The sequence below is a fragment of the Notechis scutatus genome, chromosome 6 (genome assembly GCF_049901735.1).
Source record: "Notechis scutatus isolate UNSWTSFEM ecotype Mainland chromosome 6, rNotScu1.2, whole genome shotgun sequence".
Classification (NCBI taxonomy): Eukaryota; Metazoa; Chordata; class Lepidosauria; order Squamata; family Elapidae; genus Notechis; species Notechis scutatus.
This window is the reverse complement of record NC_142014.1, coordinates 29,920,935-29,944,458: the sequence shown is the minus strand read 5'-3', so window position 1 is coordinate 29,944,458 and position 23,524 is coordinate 29,920,935. Positions and strand designations below refer to the sequence as shown.

The window sequence follows — 23,524 nt, the reverse complement described above, 5'->3', positions numbered from 1 at the left end:
GGACTGGGAGAGAGAGAGGCAAAGGAAGGGAGAGAAGGAGTGGGAGAGAGAGGGCGAGAGGGGGAGGGAGGGAAGGGAGAGAGAGGGACTGGAAGAGGGAAAGGCAGAGGGAGGGAGTGGGAGAAAGAGAGGGAGGAGGGAAAGGCAGAGGGAGGCAGAGAGGAAGAGAGAGGGACTGGGAAAGGCAGAGAAAGGGAGCGAGGGAGTAAGAGAAGGAGAGGGAGGGGGAAGGAGAGGCAAAGGGAGAGGGAGGGATAGCGAGAGGGGGATAGGGAGAGGGGGAGAGGGAGAAAGGAAAGGGGAGGGGAAAAGGGAAGGGGAGGGGGAGGAGTGGGGAGTGGTAGAGAGACTGTGTGGTACTGTTTTAGCTCTCATCCCCCAATTTTCTTTTTCTGTTAATTGTTCGGCATTAAAGAACGCAAGATGGGGAAAAAAGGATTGTTGAAACATGAAGTTCTGAAGAACACCAATTCTAGGAAAATGGTTGGGCCATTTACCATTTAATCCTGAGCAAGTGGAAATATTTCTTTATGCAAGAGAAAGTCTACAAAGCTAATGACAGTTCTATAAATCAAATTTAAGAAAAAGAAGGCAACATGCATGATATGAAAAAAAAAAAAAATGATTATTTTCGAAGTGTCATTAACAATCTCCCAAGCAAAATCCTTGCTATTGTACCATAACAACAGCTTTCAACACAGGCGCTTGGCAAGATGCAACAAATCATTTAAATGTTGTGTTCAATGTTTATATAAACCAAAGAGTAGAAGTGAATAGTCCTAGCTCAGGGTTGAACCGTGGGGTCCTTGGCGTTCTATGAAGTTGGCGGTTTTCTTGTGGATGTTTCATGACCAAACTAGGGAACATTAACAGTCTTTGGTGGGGTTCTCTGATGATGTCACCCAGTCGGGCCATAAAATAGAGACAGAGGGGAGCAAGTGGCCAGTTTTAAGTTTCTGGGTGTTGTCCTAAAATAGGACCTGACCAGGGGTGCTCACATTGCAGCCCTGGTCAAAAGGGCCCAGCAAAGATTATACTACCTGAGACTTCTCAGAAAACAACAACTGAATGAAAAACTGCTGGTGACCTTCTACCACTGCACCATAGAGAGCATTTTAACATACTGCACCTCTGTATGGTTTGCCAATTGCGCAGTGGCAGATATGAAAGCACTCCAGAGGGTTAATGTCATTGCCCAGAGGATCATTGGTTGCCCTCGCCCCTCTTTGGAAGAGCTTTATAACTCCTGCTGCCTTAAAAAAGTTCAAAACAGTCTCAAAGAGACATCTCATCCTGGGAACCCTTTTTTTCAATTATTACCATCTGGCAGATGTTACAGAATAATAAAAACAAGGACAAATAGGCTGAAAAACAGCTTCTATCCCAGGGCAGTAGCTCTTTTGAATTTGGCTGTATAGTGCAGTGTTGGTGCAGTGTCAGGGGTTTTAGATTCAATGTGTGGAGGGTGAAGGATGTGTGTTTGTGTTTATTTTCATGCTCATGATGTGCACTGAAGACAGTGTTTGATTTCGTTGTACGAGGTGCAATGACAAGAAAATAAAGTAAAGTAAACATCTACAAGAAAACCACCAAGCTCAGAGAGCACCAAGGACCTCACAAACCCAACATTGATGGACAAAAGTCAAAGCACAATCAAGGTATTTGACAAGGCATCTCCAGTGGGGTTTCAAACAGTAGGATAGTGGCCATCATAAAAGTATGACCTCTTCTACACATTAAAAGGTGCAGGACCTCAATTGTGTAGTTCACAAGAACCGTATTGACGACCTGACAGCACTATCCATGGTTTGCTTAGCATTATTCAAACAGGTCCAATGAACATATAGAACAATGGTTTTACAGAATGAAAAACTACATCAGTCTGGTGCTTAGGAAGCATGGCTTATTACATAAACTAGCAGGACTGAATTTCTGAACTGATTCTTTAACTCAAGGCCACACACATTTATATATCCCATTATATAAATAAAAATAAATAAATAAACCCCCAGCCCTAAAATTATTCACGGTCCTTTTTTTTTTAAAAAAAAAGCACATTTGGTTTTTGTAAAAAGAAAAAAAGGATAGCTGGATAATAACTTGTTTAGAATAAACCACAGTCTTTCAAATTATTCTTTATGATAACGTCAGTGACTGCATCGAAGACAAATTGAACATTCTTGGTATCGGTGGCACAGGTGAAGTGGGTGTAGATTTCTTTCGTGTCTTTTCTCTTGTTCAGGTCTTCAAACTGACACTGGATGTACGCAGCTGCTTCTTCATATGTGTTTGATCCTAAAAGGGAGGAGAAGAATAAAAAAAAACAAAGGGTGGATTTAGACCCTTTAGACTAGGGGGTGGTGACATGATGGTGGTGATCCAATATCTCAGGGGTTGCCACAAAGAAGAGGGGGTCAACCAGGATGGGATTCAGCTGGTTCAGCCTGGTTCGGGAGAACCGGATGTTAAATTTACACCTAGTTTGCCGAACCAGTAGTTGAACCAACCATCTGGCCCCACCAACACCTTCCCACCCCTTCCAGGAGTCTCCACGTGGCCCATTTTGGATGAGGGAAGAGAACCGGTTGCTAGGATTTTTGAATACCACCCCTGGGGTCAATCTACAGATACATATTTACAGAGTTGGAAGGGACCATGTAGGTCATCTAGTCCAACCCCCTGCCCAAGCAGGAGACTCTATACCATTTCTGACAGAGGGAAGTCCAGTCTCTTCTTGAAAGCTTCCAGAGATGAAGCTCCCACAACTTCCGAAGGCGACTTCTGTCCCATGGGTTGATTGTTCTCACTGTCAGAAAATGTCTCCTTATTTCCAGGTTGAATCTCTCCTTGTTCAGTTTCCATCCATTATTCCTTTTCTGGCCTTTGGGTGCTTTGGAAAATAGCTTGACCCCTTCCTCCTCTCTGTGAAAGCCCCTCAAATAGTGGAAGACTGCTCTCATGTCTCCCCTGGTCCTTCTCTTCACTGGACTAGCCATGCCCATTTAGAGAATAGAACACCTATTTTCCAAAGCACCTGAAGGCAGGACAAGAAGCAATGGAGGGAAACTAACCAAGAAGAGAAGCAACCTCACTTTGGCTAAATAAAATATTTTGCTGCTGCTACAATTTCCTATGGTTGCCATTATTGGATTAAATTCCTCAACAATAGCATCTTTACATTATATCATACAAGTAATGGAAGGGAGTTTTTCCAAACAATTATTTATGCCAGGGATGGAAAAAAATGTAGCCTTTCAACATTCTCATGAACCATAAAAGATCTTTCAAGGATGTAGTAACACCAGCAGAGTAAAAGGATCAGAATTCATCAGAAGTTCCTTCCCTTAAATATGCTAGAAAAGTCCAAAATCAGATCAAATTTTGGACCACAATTATTTGTAGGTTGAATTTTAAACATAGAAGAAAAGGAGGAGAAGGAGGAGGAGGAGGAAGAGGAAAAGGAAGAGGAAAAGGAAGAGGAGGAAGAGGAGGAGGAGGAGGAGGAGGAGGAGGAGGAGGAGGAGGAGGAGGAGGAGAAGGAGGAGGAGGAAGAAGAAGAAGAAGAAGAAGAAGAAGAAGAAGAAGAAGAAGAAGAAGAAGAAGAAGAAGAAGAAGAAGAAGAAGAAGAAGAAGAAGAAGAAGAAGAAGAAGAAGAAGAAGAAGAAGAAGAAGAAGAAGAAGAAGAAGAAGAAGAAGAAGAAGAATTTTACAGATGAAATTTAGTTATAGAATTTTAATAGCACAGTCTTGAGTTCTACAAGGACTTGCATTGCCAGGCTTCGAGTTGCCAATGTTTTAATTGGACTATTTACTTCATTCTCTAAATTACATTTTACTTCCGTACAAGCAATTGCTCATTGCAGTAACTGTTAGCCTGCTACAGCACAGTACAAAAGTCCAATAACAAATTAAACACTTTATGGAATGTTCACACCACAGAGACCTTATGTCTGTAAAACTATTCTCACTTTGCTCCATAATAATGCTAATTTAGTTATTAAAATATCACATTATTTTATATGATAAGGTGAAAATCTGAAGTATGTACAGTAAACAGTTCCATAAATACCATTCACACCCTATCAGATTGTTATTATTTAGGAGAACAAAGACTTAAAATACTCAATATTTACTATACTCAAAAGTTCCAAGGTAACCAATCTCTCTCTCTCTTTTTAATTAATTCTCCTTCCCTCAACACACATTCTCACCTTAATGGAGTGTCTCTTCAAGACTGTGCTACTTAAATCCCATAACTAAATTTCAACTGCAAACTTTCTCTCCTTCTCACTTTGATGGGTAGAAATTAATCAAGGAAAGAAGCAACCTAGAACTAGGGAGAAATTTCCTGACAGTCAACAATTGGAACAACTTGCCTCCATAAGTTGTGAATGATCCAACAATGGAAGTTTTTAAGAAGAGGTTGGACAACTGTTTGTCCGCAGTGGTATAGAGCCATGATGGCAAATCTAAGGCACATGTGCCACAGGTGGCACGCAGAACCATTTGCACGGGCATGCGAGCCCTAGCCAAACTAACCTTCACTGTACATGCACACACCTCCCAGATGATTTTCAGCCCATTTGAGACTGTTTTTGCCCTCCTGGGGGCTCGAGGGAGGCCTCTGCAGCCTCGGGAGGCTGAAAAATGGGCCTTCTGGAAATACTTGAAGTGCCGAAACAGGCCCGTTTTCCGCTTCCCGAGGCTGCAGAGGCTTCCCTCAAGCCTCTGGGAGGATGAAAACGGCCTCAAACAGGCTGAAAATCAGCTGGGAGGCATGCTCATGTGCAGTGCAGATAAGGGGGCAGGGCAAGAGTATTGCTCGCAGATGCGCAGGGGGGTGGGATGGGGCGCATTGCATTGTGAGTGCTGGCATGTGCGCTATTGTGAATGCATGTGCTTTCGGCACACCACAGCAAAAAGGTTCGCCATGGTCTAGGGTAGTGGTGGCTAATCTTTTTGGGTTCCTGTGCCAAAAACTGTGTGCGCGCTTGCATGCTCACACTCACATGCCAGCACCCAGAAGGCAATGCATGCCCCTCTCATGTCCCCTATGCATGCGTGTGCAATCCACTCACCCACCCACTTCCCCCTGGCCCCTTACCTACACTGCTCCTCACAGCTGATTTTCAGCCAGTTTGAGGCCATTTTCAGCCTCCCAAAGGCTTGAGGAGGCTCCCAAAGGCTTTTGTCACTTCCTGATTTTCCAAAAATACTGGAAGTGAGAAAATGGGGCTAGATTTTGGCCTACAAAGTTTGTAGAAGCCTGCAGAAGCCGTCCTCAAGCCTTTGGGAAGCCGAAAAAGGCCTCAAACCAGCCAAAAATCAGCTGTGAGGCACGCACATGTGCAGTGAGGTAAGTTTGCCTGAAGCTCGCATGCCGGCACAAATGACTCTGCATGCCACCTGTGGCACGTGTGCCATAGGTTCACCGTCATGGATATAGGGTTTCTTCCCTGAGCAGGGGGTTGGACTAGAAGACCTCAAAGATCCCTTCCAACTCCATTATTCAGTTAAGACCAACATGTTTTCTCTGCATAAAACATGAGAAAAATATATACCTGGATATTCTGGATAACAAATAGTGAGAGGACTCCTTTTAATTTTTTCTTCAAAGAGATCCTTTTTGTTTAGGAACAGGATGATAGAGGTGTCGGTAAACCACTTGTTGTTGCAAATGCTATCAAACAATTTCATGCTTTCATGCATCCTATTCTGCAAATCGGGGGGAAAAAGAGAGAGAATATTTCAGTTTTCTTTCCTCACTTCTCTGCATAATAATATCCAGATCAATTCACGAATACTCCCCATGAAAGAAATCAAGAAAACAGAACTCAATGTACCTGAAGAACAAGGACCAAAGTCTGGGACATTTCTTACTGCAGACAATTATTTGAATTTATTCAAATCAATGATTCAGATCAATATAAGACCATCTTAAAATAGTTCAGCAATCAACAATAAGGTATTTTTTGTAATATTTTACAATGTATTTATCATGATTATTTCTAAGAGTTATTTTTTGTAGGCAAGCTAGATAGAAAACTATCATAACCATTCTCTCACCGCTAAATGGGTGAAATGTGATTAAATTAGAGATAGTCCTTGACATTCAACCACAGTTGGGCCCAAAATTTCTGTTGCTAAGCAAGACAGTTGTTAAGTGAATTTTGCACCATTTTACAACCTTTTTTCCCACAGTTGCTAAGTGAATCAGTGCAATTGTTAAGTTAGTAACATGTTTGTTTAGTGAATCTGGTTTCCCTATTGACTTATTTTTATTTATTTGATCTGTCAATCACTTACAAGATAATAGGTATAAGTATATACATAGTTATGAATACATGAAATGGGTAAATATAAAAAAATAAAAGAAACAATAGGACAGGGACGGTAGGCACGTTGGTGCGCTTATGCACGTCCCCTACAGACCTCTTAGGAAAGGAGTGAGGTCAATAGTAGACAGTCTAAGGTTAAAGTTTTTGGGGTTTGGGGAAGAAACCACAGAGTCAGGTAGAGTATTCCAGACACTGACTACTCTGTTGATGAAGTCATATTTCCTGCAATCAAGTTTGGTGCAGTTAACCTTGAGTTTGTATCTATTGTGTGCTCTTGTGTTGTTATGATTGAAGCTGAAGTATTCATTGACAGGTAAGTCATTGCAATGTATGATTTTATATACCATACTAAGATCAGACTGAAGACGGCATAATTCAAGGTTTTCTAGGTCTAGAATTTCAAGTCTGGTAGCATAAGGTATTCTACAACGAGTAGAGGAGTGGAGAACTTGTCTTGTGAAATATTTCTGGACTTTCTCAACTATGCTAATATCAGATACGTAATGTGGGTTCTAGAATGATGAGCTGTATTTGAGTATTGGTCTAGCAAATGTTTTGTACGCTCTTGTTAGTAGTGTGATGTTACGAGAGAAAAAGCTATGTAAGATTAGGTTAACAACTCTTAATGCCTTTTTGGCTATGTAGTTACAGTGGGCTCTAGCACTTAGATCATTAGAGATGAGTACTCCGAGATCCTTGACAGAGTTTGGATCATCAACAAGGTCTTGACTATTCAGCTTGTATTTTATTTTCTGATTTTTTTTTTTTTTTTTGCCAGTATGTAAGACAGAGCATTTATTTGTTGAGATTTGAAGTTGCCATTTGTTTGACCATTCTGATACATAGTCAAGGTCTTTTTGAAGGGTTGCAGTATTGTCTGTGTCTGTTAAATAGCTTTACATCATCAGCGAAGAGAACGCAGTTGCTCTTGATATGATCACAGAGGTCATTTATGTAGAGTATGAAGAGAGTTGGTCCTAGAACACTGCCTTGGGGGACACCACTATTAACAGGTACAGAATTTGATAGGACGCTCCCAATTTTGACCATTTGTTGTCTGCTTGACAGGAATGCTTCTATCCAGTTATGCAGTTGTCCAGAGATACCATAGGATTTTACTACTAGTTTGTCGTGTACCACTGAATCAAAGGCTTTACAGAAGTCTATGTAGATTGCATCTATTGTTTTGCCCTGATCGAGTTGTGTAGTCCATATGTTTTTGCAGTGTAAGAGTTGTAGATTACAGGACAGTTTTTTCCTGAAACCAAATTGTTTATTGGAGAGTAGGTTGTTTGTCTCTAAGTGGAGGATAATGGATTGGTTAATAATTGATTCCATGTCTTTACAGGTGACGCAGCATAAGGAGATTGGTCTGTAATTTTCAACTAGGCTGGGGTCTCCCTTTTTGAAGATGGGGATGACCATGGCTTGTGACCATAGGTTAGGCAAGGAGCTGGTCCTGAAAGATTTTTCAAAGATTATGCTTAGAGGTTCGGCTATGGCAGTAGATAGCTTTTTAAAGAAGTAGGCACATATTCCGTCCGGTCCAATAGATAGAGATGGTTTTAGATTGCGTAGTGCTTTTTCAACATTGTCTTCTGTAAAATCGATATGTATTAGATCATTGTAGTTTTCTGTGGTTCGGCTAGGAAATACTGGGCATGATCCAATGCTGTTTACAAACTTTGCTTGTCAGAAGATCGCAAAATGGGATCACATCTTTCTTTTTTCTTTCTTTCTTTCTTTTCCTCCTTCCTCCCTCCCTCCTCCTCCTCCTTTTCTTTCTTTCTCTCTCTCTCTTTTTTTCTTTCTGTCTCCCTCCCTCCCTCCTCTTCTCTTTCTTTCTCTCTTTTTTCTTTCTATCTCCCTTCCTTCCTTCCTCCCTCCCTCGCTCTTCTTTCTTTCTTTCTTTCTTTCTTTCTTTCTTTATTTATTTATTTATTTATTTATTTATTTATTTATTGTTTACTTACCATTTCTTCATCTTCTGCAAGGACCAAGTCATAATCACTAAGTGCCACACAAAAAATTATAGCGGTAACCCCCTCAAAGCAGTGAATCCATTTCTTCCTTTCTGATCTTTGGCCTCCGACATCAAACATCCTGCAAAACAAGAGCCAAAAAACAAAAATCCAATCAGCTGACTTTAAGATGGAATTCTACCCAGACTAAAATGAATTAGAACACCTATAATTGAAAAGAAAGACTATAAAGTCAAGTGAATGGAAAAGAGTTTCCAAATATTTTCTGCATTCAAAAGCAAAATTAATTTCACATTACATGTGACATATCTCTACATTCATTAGAAGATATCACCATTTTTCATTTTGGTTTTACAGGTTAGATCACAAATTGTGAAAGGTGTTCCTTTCTGGAGCTGCTATTTCCCAGGGTCTTCCAGTTCTGTTTTTTAGTTTTATATTTTGTTGTCCATCTTCTAAGTAAGTTAAAATGAATGAATGAATGAATGAATGAATGAATGAATGAATGAATCAATCAATCAGTCAGTCAATCAATCAATCAATCAATCAATGCTTGCCAGCTTAAAAATATTATGAAATACTCTGTGCTGGACAGAAATATAGTCTTTTCTCACATTTTATGTGAAGAAAATATTTACATAACACACTGAACACCCAATATCATATTTTTAAGGCCGTTTACTTACTTAAAATGGAGATCTTTGAAAGTAAAATGAGTTTCCACTATTCCTGTTGTTTTCACTCTGGTCCTGAGGACATCTTGCTGTGTTGGGATATAACCGGTGTGGGCTATTCTGTCCAAATCATTCAAATAGCTAGAAAGACAGAATAAATATCAAAGGTCTTTCAATCTTAAACAGAACTGTAACGTATTATAAAGATTAGCTTCACCAAAAGATTCTTTTCACTGCTTTAAAGTCGCGGGCAGCTTCCAAGAATTGTGGTCCTTGTTGTACGGATGACAGCAGAGGTGGTATTCAGCAGGTTCTGACCAGTTCTGGAGAACCAGTAGCGGAAATTCTGAGTAGTTCGGAGAACCAGCCAATACCACCTCTGACTGGCCCCGCCCCCATCTATTCTCTGCCTCCCATTGAGTCCCAGCTGATCGGCTGGGTTTCCTTTGGTTGCCCTGCACAGAAGAATGGACCTGGAAAGCAGGTTAGTGGGTGGGTAGGGAATGGGATTTTGCAGTAACCTTCCCCTGCCACACCCACCAAACCAGGCCCAGCAAGCCATGCCTACAGAACCGGTAGTAAACATTTTTGAATCCCACTACTGGACGACAGATGCAGCTTCTGAAAACTATTCAGAAGATGGCTACAAAGTGAAGTATGAAGATTGAATTCTTACACTATGCTATGCAATAGCAATTATTAGCCAAAGGGCAAATGCCAAGTGGCCTTGATGAAGTGATTAACTTCATAAATGAATGGTACAACATAGGAGAACAAACCCATCAGGACTAGGTTCAACAGCTCATCTGCATTTAAAAAACAAAGGCCATTGTTTTGAAGACAACAAAGTCCACATTTTGGACAGAGAGGACTGCTGGCCTTGATGATTCTTCTCCCCAAAGTATGACTACCAAAACTATCTCCCTGATTGGCAAGTCCTTGAAGTAGCAATTGTGTGACCAACCTACCCAGAAATAATCAATAGGTATGTTATTTAAAATGGGAAAAAATGGAAGATTTGTTCAGAAACCTCTACTCTAATGTGAAATATTAATGCTTGAAATCGTGTAATTCCGGTTGTGTTCAACAGGACTTACTTCCAGGTCAATGTTTATCAAAAATCTAATTTGATGAGACATATCAAGATGATATAGATATGGCTAGAGTACAATTTGGGATGAACACTGTTGGAATGGTGTGGGAGTAGAATGGATTTCCAGAAGGAACCAGGAGCCCTACTCAGGTGACCCTGAGGACACAGATAAGCCTCCAGGTGGCCTCAACGACTTTCTAAAAGGATGCAAATGACCAGCTGTCTGCAAGGAGTATCAATCCTTCCCTTCCCACCACCCAGTCAGAGTTGAAGAAGCTTCTGGGATGAGAAGCAAAATGTCTTCAAAAGAAAAATCAAGAAAGTCCAGTTGCCTCCTGTAAAAGCACCTTTGGGACAATAATCATGACCTGGATGACTGAGAATCTCTACAGACTTTTATCTACATAGTTCAGTGCAAATTTACCTTGGTTGAAGTGCTTTGGCTGTTCTCATTTTGCAAAAATCAGAGCTCTTATTTCTTGCCTCAGAACATTTGCATCAGATGGCGTAATTCTTTTTTGGATACTTACTATGCGGCTGAGTCATTAAGCTGATATTCTCTCGATCGGTTGAAACATCGGTTGACTCCAGGATCTTTCCACAATCTTTTGATCACCCCAGCAAGTTCTCCCGTCATAAAACCTTCTTCAGTTGCTCCAGCAAGGACAAAGAGTAGGCGCGCATCGTCCTATCATAAAATAAGAATACAATCCTGAAGAACTCAAAACACCATCATTCATTTTGTGCCCATAAGAGATCAAAGTCCAGCCCACCTTGAATTCCATGGATTCATATCTCCCGCCAATTTGCTTTGACCGTTAGTAGTTCAGATTCATGTACCAGTAGAGAGTATTGGCATACAATAAACTGTATTCATTTGAACTGCCTGGACTCCTGATTTCCTGTGCTTTAATCAGTACAACAGGGTGGAGTTTCTGTCTTTCTTCCTAACTTTCTCAATATAACTTCCTGGATCATTTATTTTTTGTCTGTTTGTTTATCATTCTTAGGGGCTGTTTATTTAGAGGCTAAAACCTTCTAAATAAAGAATTAATTTATTTTGCTTGTTAATTATTCAAATTGCAGCCGGTCTCTCTGATCCCATAGAGTAATAAGGGCCCTTATCTTTCTTTTACTTCCCATTTAATATTGGTAAATAAAAAAATTATTCCAATCCAGAACCAGATTCAGACCTGAAATGATCTACCGTGTTTCTCATATAATAAGGCCGGGTCTTATTTTTTTTTGAGCCCCCCCAAAATGGCTAGGCCGTCTTTTTGGGGGTGACTTAATTCCCCCCCCCTTGCATCTTCGGGTGGGCAGCGATGGCTTGGATGTTGACCTTGGCGTTGGTGGGGCACTTTGTATTGGGGTCAACGCAGGCAGCACCATATCCGGGTGTGCAACAAAAGTACTTCCTAATGGCAAGCCCCCCCACCATTCCCCCCATTTCGCATGTTTTAATATAGGCCTTAATTTGGGGGGAGGGGCTTAATTTCATTTCATGCCTGTAAAACATGCTGCGACTTCCTATTGGGGGAGGCCATATTGTTGGAGAAACAGGGTAAGATTTGTTGTAAAATGGGAAACATGAAAAGTACTCATGTTTTAAAACAGCAAATACCCAACATAAGCTACTTTCTAGTCCCAGGAGATACTTAATCTTTTAAAAATATTGTTATTTGAATTTCAGCTGTTGTTTTCTCTCTGTGCTTAAGAAATGCAGGTCTTTTCCCAGAACTTTCTCAGAAATTGACTAGGAAAAGCTATTTTTTATCCCATACTAAGATTTACCCCATTTGAAATGAATTGTATTACATTCATTCATTTAATGTACACTGAGAATTTATGCACCGAAAACAAATTCCTTGTGTGTCCAATCACACTTGGTCTATTCTATTCTATTCTATTCTATTCTATTCTATTCTATTCTATTCTATTCTATTCCCATTCTATTCCCATTCTATTCTATTCCCATTCTATTCTATTCTATTCTATTCTATTCTATTCTATTCTATTCTATTCTATTCTATTCTATTCTATCCCATCCCATCCCATCCCATCCTATCCTATTTCTACTCTATTCTTCATTCAAATTCTATTCTATTCTACTCTATTTTACTCTACTCTACTCATTTTCTATATTCTATTTTATTCATTTTCTATATTCTATTCTTTTTCTGTGTTTTGTTCTATTCTATTCTTTTTCCCTACTCTACTCTACTCTACTCTACTCTACTCTACTCTACTCTACTCTACTCTATTCTATTCTATTCTATTCTATTCTATTCTATTCTATTCTATTCCTTTACTTTTCAGAATTTAGAGATATGAAAATTGATCTTGTTTTGCCCAACCAGAAATTAATCGGAAAAGATAAAAATGGATGGATGGATGGATGGATATACAGGAGCAGGAATATCAAAGTTCCTGAATTTCTGAATTCTAAATTTCAGAATTAAGGATAGTATTTAAAGGGGATATTTAAAAAGTTAATACTTACAGCTCTGGCTGAATCTCCAAAATCTATTTTCAGTCTACCCATAGCTCTTATGATAGCAATGATGGACTGGATTGTATTACTGTAGACAACTGCTTTATACTGTTTACATTCTTCTTCGGAATATCCAGCTTCGTGGATAATTCTGATCAAGAAAACCAAAATCACCTTTTAGTTTAATGACATTGTTTCCTGACTTCCCTAAGTTTATATCCTCACGCTTAAGCATACTTACTTCATTTGTTTGACAATTGTGCTTTTTCCGGATTCACCAGCTCCTAAAAAGAACCCCACAAAGACACAATGAGTTATTTAAGGGAAATATTCTAAATAAAGGAATGTAGTAGCATTAGCTCATCTGATCATATTTCCTCTCTGGAAAAGCTGATGCAAGTCCAGAGGTCAAATTGAGCTGTATTTTTTTTTTTTAAAAAAAAAAAGCCACAGGAGCTCTTACCTTGAACAAAATTTCATTTTTTTAAAGGGACAGGTACAATTTGGACCTGTGGACTGTGAGCTATATGATTGGTTGGTTGGTTGGTTGGTTGATTGATTGTCTGACTGATTTTGCAGGAGTTGGAAAAAGTGTACTGGCTAATATCAAAGAAAATGATGGAGCTGTTGTTCCAAAAAGCAATTGAATTTTGGGGGTATTTTTTTTCCCCGTGAAAATGTTTCGCTTCTCATCCAAGAAGCTTTCTGAAGAACTTCAGTTTCCTTCCGAAGAACTTCAGGAAAAGTTCTTCAGAAGTTTCTTGAATGAGAAGTGAAACTTTTTCAAGGGAAAAAAAACCCAAGAAATTTCAATTGCTTTTGGGAAAGCACCAAAGGTGGTCTTCAGCAGGTTCTGACCAGTTCTGGAGAACAAGTAACAGAAATTTTGAGTAGTTTGGAGAACTGGCAAATCCCACCTCTGACTGGTCTCACCCCCATTTATTCACTGCCCCCCAAGTCCCAGCTGATCGGCTGGGTCTTTTGTTGCCCTGCACAGGAGAACGGAGCTGGAAAACAGGTTAGTGGGGTGGGGAGGGAATGGGGATTTTGCAGTATCTGTTAATCTGTATCATTCTCCTAGCCAGCTCTAGGCTGTGCTACCTCTTGTCTGTGTTTCCCTCCCCACCTTGAAATGTGTTCCCTTCTTCCCAGGAAACTGTCTATTCATTGTAGTCCGTCACACCACCTCCCCCATTGTAGACACAATCCTTCACGTATTTTTAAACAGCTGAAAATTGCACTCCTTATCTAACAGCCCTCTACTGGTTTAATGCATCTCTAAACTCTGAGAGTTACCATCTTAGAATGTGGATCAAATTTTCTGGCCCATATTCTGTATTAACACCAAACAAACCTTTCCCCCTTCAAAAGGGAATCAGCAATCCCTTAACACGTATTCCAATTCCTTCCTGGAATCTCTGACATTTTTATAACCCACTTATTCTTCCTCACTTAGATAAGCTAGATTGGTTTTCTGAACATCAATCGTACTCTACTGTTCCTTAGTTAAATCAAGATCTATACTTATCTTACATCGCATAAGCTGTTCAGCCAACTGGAAAAGAAAAATCAGGATTTGTTTTGACTTCCCCCAACACTTTCTTGCTATTTGAATTAATGGCTTTGCTATTTGGAGAATACAGTTCCAGCTAAGAGAAGACTATTTCTACTTTTCAGAGGTCTAAGACCAAAAATAAAAAGGCACTATTTAATAGAGAATTAAATTATATTAAATTAAATTAATTAAATTGAATTAAATTAAAACTGAGAGTTTATACACCAGAGACAAATTCCTTGTGTGTCCAATCACACTTGGCCAATAAAGAATATTCTATTCTAAAGAATATTCTATTCTACTTTTTATTGCATAAAGATAAATGCCAAAAGTTTGTTGATGACCTGGGGCATGACACAAAGGCAACACAGTCAAATAATCAGTAGGAGTCCCTTTATTAGCTCCAACTTTGCCCCCAATGTCCTGGTTACCTGCTGGGCTGGAAAAAAAACTCTCCCAGGAACAGCCTTTGGCTGCAGAGAATCAAGTTCAAAATGTGATCAACAAAAACTGTAACTATAAGTCTAATCAAGGCAAGAGGAGGTCATTAGTCCAACAGGGCAAGAGAAGGAATTCCAGACGTGAAGGAATGGTAGTAATTCAACACAGTTGGGAGGATGCCAACAGATAACCAAAGACAACACAAGATAAACTCATGTTTGCTCCCAACAGCTGATGCACTCAGCATGCATCTCTTTTAAAATCTCTCCCCAGCTGTGGCTAATGAAGGGAATCAGGGCCCTTTCCTCCCCCGTAAGCCATGCAACCCATGTTGCTCTCTTCTCCATTCCTCCCTGCGTGCCCTAGGATGAAGAGGGGGTGGGCCTGAGTCTTCCTCTGAACTCCCTCTCCCTTGTTCTACCTCTTTCCTGCTCTGCCCAGCCAGATTTTGCCCTTCTCCAGTTTCCTCCACAGCCAACTCCCACTCCCTGTCATCTGTTTGTCTTCCTCCTCGGATTCAGACTCTGACAGATTGTGTTAATGTTGCAACTCAGGAAAAAGCATGTAAAATCTGCTGTTTTAAAGGTGTTTACAATCATCCAATCATCTATTTGACCTCAATATGCCATTAGTTTTCTACTTGAATATATAGCAATTATATTTATGGTTATATATTCAAGAAGTAAACTAATGGCATATTGTTTGTGAAAACCCTCTAGGAAAAGCACACAACCCAAATAAAGGATTCTCTGATTAAGTTGCTAATCAGATTTAAGATTGAAACAGAATTAATTCCTTTTTGGACAATGCTACTATGAGGGAAAGACAGATGCTCCTGAATATATCTTATACATACTTGCATATTTATTTATATCAACATCATCTTTTAATGACCCCATAATCCCTTGCAGGGTGAAGTCTGGGCAACTATATGGAGCTAGCAGTGTTTTAATAGCCGGATGCCCTTCCTGTCACCAGTGCAGAGTTTTGTTCAGCAGATATACTCTCAGCGTGTCCAGAGAGAGAAATATCTGCCTCTACCCAGGATCAAACTCCTGATTGTGAGGCAAAAGCTCCACTTCTAGGCCACCGCACCACTCCCTACTTTCATATTTATTTATTTATTTATATAATTCAGATTATTAATAGGATTTGATGCCTATAGGAAAACAAACTCCACATACCACTCTTCCATATAGTTACCTAAATATGTAAGTGAAACACACCATAAAATATAATGTTATATATTTAAGAGGTAGACAAATGACATACTGAGATCAAATAAACTATTGGATGACTCACACTAGTTTAAGCTTGCTTCCAGCTGTTTAATAATCACAACAAACGAGGTATCCATTTAAAGCAGATTGTTGAAACAGCCTTGATATATACTATTTTAAATATAGACATCGTCTTCAATGTTATATGGGGGCATGGCTCACAGGGTATAGTATGTAATAACAATAGCACCCAGACTTATGTACCACTTTACAGTGTTTTACAGCCTTCTCTAAGCAGTTTACAGAGTCATCCTGTTGTCCCCAACAATCTGGGTCCTCATTTTACTGACCTTGGAAAGATGGAAGGCTGAGTCAATCTAGAGCCGGTCAGGATCGAACTCTAGGCTGTGTGTACAGTCAGCCTGTAATACTTCATTCTAACCACTGCGCTATCAGGAAGGAGAATGAGAAAGGGAATAAGGGAGGGAGGGAGGGATGGAGGAGGGAGGGAGGGATAGCAATAGCACTTAGACTTATATACCACTTCATAGTGCTTTACAACCCTCTCTAAATGGTTTACAGAGTTAGCCTCTTGCCCTCCAACAATCCAGGTCCTCATTTTACAAACCTCAGAAGGATGGACGACTGAGTCAACCTTGAGCCTGTCAGGATTGAACTCCTGGCAGTGGGCAGAGCCGGCCTGCAATACTGCATTCTAACCACTGCATCTCTTTACTGGTTCTGCCTCATTTATCTATTTAGTTCAACCCCAATCAAAACTGCACTGCAAATGGGTGGATTTTCTTCTTTGAAACAAAAAAGCAGAAATGAGTCATCTGTTGCAGCCTCTTTAGGGCAAAGGCTACACAGGGTGTTGATTCACTAAGTAAACCACCATCTGATGAATTAAATACATCTAATTTTGTTGTTGTTTTTAACCATTTAGTCATGTCTGACTCTTGGTGACTTTGGAGGCAAGTGCTCTCCATCGCTTCCTTCAATTGTCGTTGTTGGAGGTCTGTAAGGGGCATGCATAAGTGCACCATCGTGCCTCCCGTCCCTGTCCTGTTGTCCCCATTTAATCGTACCTATTTTCTGTATTCTTACTCATGTTTATACTTATACCTATTATTTTGTAAGCGATTGACAAATAAAAATAAATAAAATAAATGTTCAAAACATCAACATCAACTCTTGATGTTCAACAAAAAATGTTCAATCAAGATCAAGTGAGGTACTAATACCATTCTATTAAACCATAGTAAGATCACACCTAGAATACTGCATCTAGTTTTGGTCACCACACTATAAAAAGATGTTGAGACTCTAGAAAGAGTGCAGAGAAGAGCAATCAAGATGATTAGGGGGCTGGAGACTAAAACATATGATGAATGGTTGCAGGAACTGGGCCTGGCTAGTCTAGTGAAGAGAAGGACCAGGGGAGACAGGATAGCAGTGTTCCAATATTTGAGGGGCTGCCACAGAGAGGAAAGTGTCAAGCTATTTTCCAAAGCACCTGAAGGCCAGACAAGGAATAATGGATGGAAACTGAATAAGGAGAGATTCAACCTAGAAATAAGGAGAAATTTCCTGACAATGAGAACAATCAACCAATGGAATAGAAGTTGCCTTCAGAAGTTGTGGAAGCTTCATTACTGGAGGCTTTCAAGAAGAGATTGGACTCCTATTTGTCAGAAATGGTGTAGGGTCTGCTGCATGGGTGGGGGGTTGGATTAGATGACCTACAAGATCCCTTCCAACTCTGTTAATCTATAATGTTCATCTTTGTGTCAGATTTGACATTACTGAGCCAGCCTGTTCTTAGCTTTCCCCTTCTTGTTCCATTAACCATTCCCTAGCATCATTGCCTTCTCCAATGAATTCGCACACATGACACAGCCAAAGTACATCAGGGGTAGTCTAGTACAAAGTTATGACATAACTTTATTTGGCCTAACTTTATAACTTTAATCCAAGTTATGACATAACTTTGCATTGGGTTTTAATCTGAAGTCAAAACAAATTTTTGTGATTTGTACATTTTAATAATAATAATATACAAGAACTCATTGATAATACATAACTGGTTAGCATTTTTTCATTTTTGTTTCTCATGGATTTAGTTTAGCTTTATAGGGCAATAAAAAGAACTGAATTTCCATTTGGAAACACTTGTATAACATAAACATCAGCCTAGAAAAATTCACATAAACCAGAACAATAGTTCCTATATTACAAGTGATGAGCTATTTTATCACAACAATGTTTTCATTGTCATTTCTAACAAGATCTAAATTCCTACTACAAGAAGATAAATGTAGAAGATCTACCACCTGTTGAAAAATAGTTTTATTAATCTAAATGGTATTACCCCAGATCTAAAACAGAATTAACTGGGAACTACAGGACCTGTTGTCAGCCTAGGCCGAAAGGAACACAGCTAGCAAATTTAAGGATTAAATATGAAAATCTAGCTAAATCAATTTATTGGAAACAAGTCACTCTGGCCGAAAAACAATTATGTTATATATTTCTCTATATATATAAACACAAGAATCCTGAACATATTATTACAAATAATAGTACCAACTTTGAATGGCGCGGATTAGGATGCATATTGAAAACGGTTGGGTCCATTTTTTGATGACATGTTTTAAGAAGGATGGGGGAGAGTGACAGATCAGGGAGAAGAGACCAATCAGTAGTAACAAACATTTCTGAACAAACAGAAAGTATTCAGGCTGGGGAAAGGAAAATTAATGATATGACAACTGTGTGCAATTGTCTGCCCTGTTTCCCCAAAAATATGACCTACCCTGAAAGTAAGTCCTAGCTTGATTTTTACATGTGTGCACAATATAAGCCCTACCCACAAAATAAGCCCTAATTAAGATCCTGCCCACTCCAGAGTGGATGGGTAAAAATTAAGGTAGGGTGGGGATGGTGGGATGGAGCTGCCCTACTACTTACCTTTGGACAGTTGTAGCCAGGCCTCGCACACCCCGACACCTGCCTTGCCAGCCCATTTCTTCTGCAGCTGGCAAGGCTTTCCTGAAGGCCTCTGGAGCTGAGCTTGTTATCAGCATAGAGGCCTTCAGGAAAACTTTGCCAGCCACAGAAGAAGAAGTTCCTGAAGGCCTCTGAAAAGGAGGCCGGGGGTGATGCGCGCAAGTGAGGTTAGTCAGTGGATGACATCCCCCCAAAATAAGACCTGGTGCCTTTTTTGGTGGCAAAAAAATATAAGACAGGGTCTTATTTTTGGGGAAACACAGTAATAGGACCATTTAATGTTGGTGCTTGGTGCCCTTTAAGCTTGTGACTTTCTTGAAAACATTTCATTACCAAACTAGGTAACATCATCAGTGCTAGAAGGCAGTGGTGTTTGTTCTTTGTTTATATACTAACAGCTTGCCCTGTCAATGTCAATGGAAGCATTCTTGCTGGCTCCTTTATTAGACTGTTTACTGATAACTTGCATGTCTGAGTTGATTTGTTACCTAGTTGATATTAAAATATTTGCAAGAAAACCACCAAGCTCAGGGAGCACCAAGGAGCTTCAACCGTGAGCTACAGATATTCTCTTCTATAAGATCCTCCTTCCCTTTCTCCTGGAGATCTAAATGAAAGCTTTCTCCTAAGGGACAATTAAAGACAAGAGGTTGCAAAAATTATGCAGTGAGCAAAGAGCAGAGTTAGACAATGATGTTCTTGCAAGGATTCTACCAAATGCAACCTGTGATCCTGAGGCCCCTACCTCATGAGCCCCAGACCCTGTGGTCATAGGAGGCCAAACCCATTATGAGGTGCAGCAAATCCTTGATTTGAGATGGCACAAGAGTTCAATACTTAATCAAGTGGAAGGGCTACCCATTATCAGAGGCATCTTGGGTAAAGAGTAGGAACCTCCAGGCTGATTGCCTTATAGCAAGATTCCATGCAGAAAATCAAACCAAGCCAAGGGGGTGCTTCACGACCCTAAATTCTATACCTGCACTCAATTTGTTTTGCTTTATATAGGCCACCTTCCAGAAGTAAGAGGAGCCGAATGTCAACTCATAAAACATTCCTATGCCTGTTTTAGTAGTTGCCATAAAAAAAGGGAGGAGGAGGAAGGGAATCTGGAAGAGCAGTTTGAAAGTGAAAGTACATTCCAACTTTTATCTTTGAAAGATTGTAACTAAAATACCAGAGCTTTTGCCCACAAATATATTTAATTGGAGAACGTGAATGATGACACCCAGCCCATGCTCAATTGGAGAATCTGATTTATGACACACCCAGGGGGGAGAGAGGAAATGGGGTCACATGGGGCTGTAAATTACCTATGCCAGAGTTGGCTTCATACAGGGCAGTGCCATTATGTCACCTCTAATGAATCCTTTGACATTTTTTGAAGTTTGGCTCCAGAATCATGATTTAATTAGGGTGATTGCTGGAATCCTGACACTAAACACAATGAGGCAGACTTTCAGATAAACTTGCAAGCTTGCAACACACACACGGATGATACCCACAATTCTTTGGAGGTTGCATGTTTTGAGGGACCTTGTAAATAACAAGGGACAACAGCTAGCCCCTGACTTAGAACAGTTTGTTTAGTGACAGTTGGAAGTTGGAATGACACCAAAAAAAGTGACTTATAACCACTTTTCACACTTACCACTGTCCCAGCATCCCCGTTTTGGTCACATGATCAAAATTCAGACACTTGGCAACTGATTCTATATTTACTCCAACGAGCAAAGTCAATGGGGATGCCAGGTTCACTTAACAACCAGGTTACTAACTTCAAGAACTGGAGAGATTCACTTAACAACGGGGGCAAGAAAATGGAGCAAAGCTGACTGAACACATGTCTTGCTTAGCAACAGGAATTTTGGGCTCACTTGTGGTCATAACTCTAGAACCACCTAAAATATGGACCCAAGGTCTGACTTAGTTATGCACTAAGTTCTACGTCCCATAGAATTCACTCAAACTCCTCTTTCAGGAAACAGATTTTGCAATTAACAATGTGAAAGTTTAGCCGTGTTGATTGTCCAGCGCAGGTGTTTCTTGACAATAAAAGGAAGTGTTTGACTGAGGTAATCATATTGTTTATACACAACAGAATGCAACAATAGAGTCACACACCATGGTGGAAGCTTTTAAAGGAAGTACTTGTGTTGGCTTGTGGGAGCAAAACCGTAGCAAAGTATTTTAAGAAATTCGCATATTCTCTGGATTTTTCTGCTTTGAGAAGGGAAAGAGGCCTTGGCATAAAGGGGAAAAAGAAAATAGATATTCAGTCAGGGGAACTACTAACAGCTTTACTGCATGCTGTTTGACTTTAGAAGCAATGATTTAATGTAGTGTTTCCTACCTTGTGCTTTCTATTTAGTGTTAAGAACTACAACTCCCAGAATTCCCTATGCTTAGGAAGGGTGGGCTAATGGATCCAAAAGATGGAAAGGAATTGAGGAAATGAAAAACATATGAATGGTTGAGGGGGAAGGGAGAGAGAGATGGAGGAGAAAAGCTACTAATAATGGCTATTCCACATCAGCTGTTTTCCAGATGTTCAAGGAATGCTCCCTCTTTCCCTCTATAGAATTCAAGGGTAGTAAGGGACCTTGGGGGTCTTGTAGTCCAACCCCCTGCCCAAGGCAGGAGACTTTATGCCATCCCAGAACCTTTATCTTATTATTCAATCTTTTCTTAAAAACCTCTAGCGATGGAGCAACCACAACTCCAGGAGGCAAGCTGTTCCATTGTCCATCCTCTCTCCCCCCCCCCTCTCTCTCAATTTTGAATGTAAATGTCCTATTCCTGTATTTGTTTTCACCCACAGCGAGTCTTCTAGGTACAGGTATAACAGAGCCCAACATTTATGTTGCTAAGTGAGAACATTGGTTGAGTGAGTTTTGCTCCATTTTACAAGAGGCTAGAGAAGAAAATAGAGACTAAGAATAGGAAGAGATGAGAAAATAGGAAAAGAAAGAATAAGAAGAGAAAAGAATAGGAAAATAAAGGAGAAGGAGGAGGAGGAGGAGGAGGAGGAGAAGAAAAAGAAAAAGAAGAAAAGGAGTAAAAGAAGAAGAAGAAGAAGAAGAAGAAGAAAAAGAAGAAGAAAAGGAAAAAGAAAAAGAAGAATGTAGAATATAGAATATAGAGCAGGGAATGAGAAGAGAGGAGAGAGGAGAGAAGAGAAGAAGGAATGAGAAGACAATATAGAATAAGGAGAATAGAATAGAATAGAATAGAATAGAATAGAATAGAATAGAATAGAATAGAATAGAATAGAATAGGTTTATTTGACAAGTGTGATCCGACACACAAATTGTCTCTGCTTATTATATGATTGATTATTAAGGATAATCATAACAATAATACCAGTAAGAACGGGTAGTAAAGAAGGTAAGAACTATACATAACAATACTACAGCCATACTACATAGAAATAATAATGCTAGAGCCATACTACATGGGTAAACACACACTACAATGCAGAGGATCGCTTGCCAGGCCTGGCTGGGGAGAGGGAGGGATGGAAGAAGACCCCAAAGAGACTGCTTCTGGGAGTATCTCCTTACCCAGGAGTAGGAGTTTGACTTCCCGGGCAGCTTTTTCTCCGTCTTCTCGGAGATTCCGGTCGATCATCTTACTCCGTTCGGCCGCCGCCTTGTCCTCCGCGCTCAGGGTGCAGCCCATCTCGGGGGCTTTTTGGGGGTATGGGGTGGTGAAGATCAGCAAAGAAGAGGAGCGGGGAGAGGGGAAAATGGTCCCCGCTCCGACTCTTTTGACGAAACTCCTTGGGCGGGGGGGGGGGGGGAGGCCGGGAGGGGTGGAAGGAAATGTGAGCCGCCCTAAGCAAACCCCCCCACCCACCCCAAAAAAGGGAAAAGAGAGAGAGGTCCAGAAGGCTGGACTCGCGATCCTAAGGTTTGCAAGGATGGGGCGTCCAAGGGGAAAGGAGTCGACTCCGTGGGTTTCTTGCAAGTATTTCAGCACTTAAGGGGAGGAAAGCCGGCGGGGAGGAGGAGGAGGAAGAGGAGGAGTGGGGGAGAGGAAAGGGAGAAGGAAGAGGAGGAAGAGGAGAGGGGGAGAGTAAGCAGCACAAAGAATCCGCCTAGGAGAGGCTGAGCCGACGGTACCAAAAGAAAGGGGAGGCTTGCAAAACTGTAGCCTTCCCAAAATGAAAGGGATGAGCCTTGGTTTCTTCCCAATGCAGAAGGGAGAGAAGAAAGCACCCGTTTGAGAGAGAGAGAGAGAGAGAGAGAGAGAGAGAGAGAGAGAGAGAGAGTCTCACAGCCGCGCTAGATGGGGGTTGAGTCGGAGCAAGGCTCAGAGCCCTAAAGGGGGTGGGGTATGATGGGCAGGGGCGCCCCAGCGACAGCCCCCTCTCCTCTCCAAAAACTTCGCCCTCCGGAGGCTCCGCCGCTCCCCTGGCTGAATGGAGAAGAAGCAGCAGCAGAGGCAGCGTTGGCGTTTAGGTGCCCCCCTTTCCCAGGCCAACACTTCCTTTCCGCCCCGCCCGGGACTCGGTTATATAGGCGCCGCCTTAGACGCGGGGTGGGCGCTGGAAGCGGGGAGAGGGAAACGCTGGGAGGGATTGACCGCGGATGGAGGGGGGCGAGCAGTGGGGAGCCCTAATCCGGTGAGGCTGCTGGTGTGTGTGTGTGTGTGTGTGTGTGTGTGTGTGTGAGAGAGAGAGAGAGAGAGAGAGAGAGAGAGAGAGAAACTGTCAT

General features: G+C 40.8%; 1 protein-coding gene across 1 annotated transcript; it reads right to left on the bottom strand.

The window, feature by feature from the left end:
- Window positions 1–481: 481 nt before the first annotated feature.
- On the bottom strand, window positions 482–23,276 carry GNAI1 (G protein subunit alpha i1). The gene is made up of 8 exons (XM_026677250.2): window positions 22,370–23,276; window positions 12,823–12,865; window positions 12,591–12,732; window positions 10,618–10,775; window positions 9,007–9,135; window positions 8,312–8,441; window positions 5,562–5,715; window positions 482–2,295 (listed from the first exon to the last, which is right to left on the bottom strand). Exons 1-8 carry the CDS (start codon window positions 22,485–22,487, stop codon window positions 2,105–2,107), a joined length of 1,065 nt encoding a protein of 354 aa, XP_026533035.1. The 5' UTR covers window positions 22,488–23,276; the 3' UTR covers window positions 482–2,104.
- Between the last annotated feature and the right edge of the window lie 248 nt (window positions 23,277–23,524).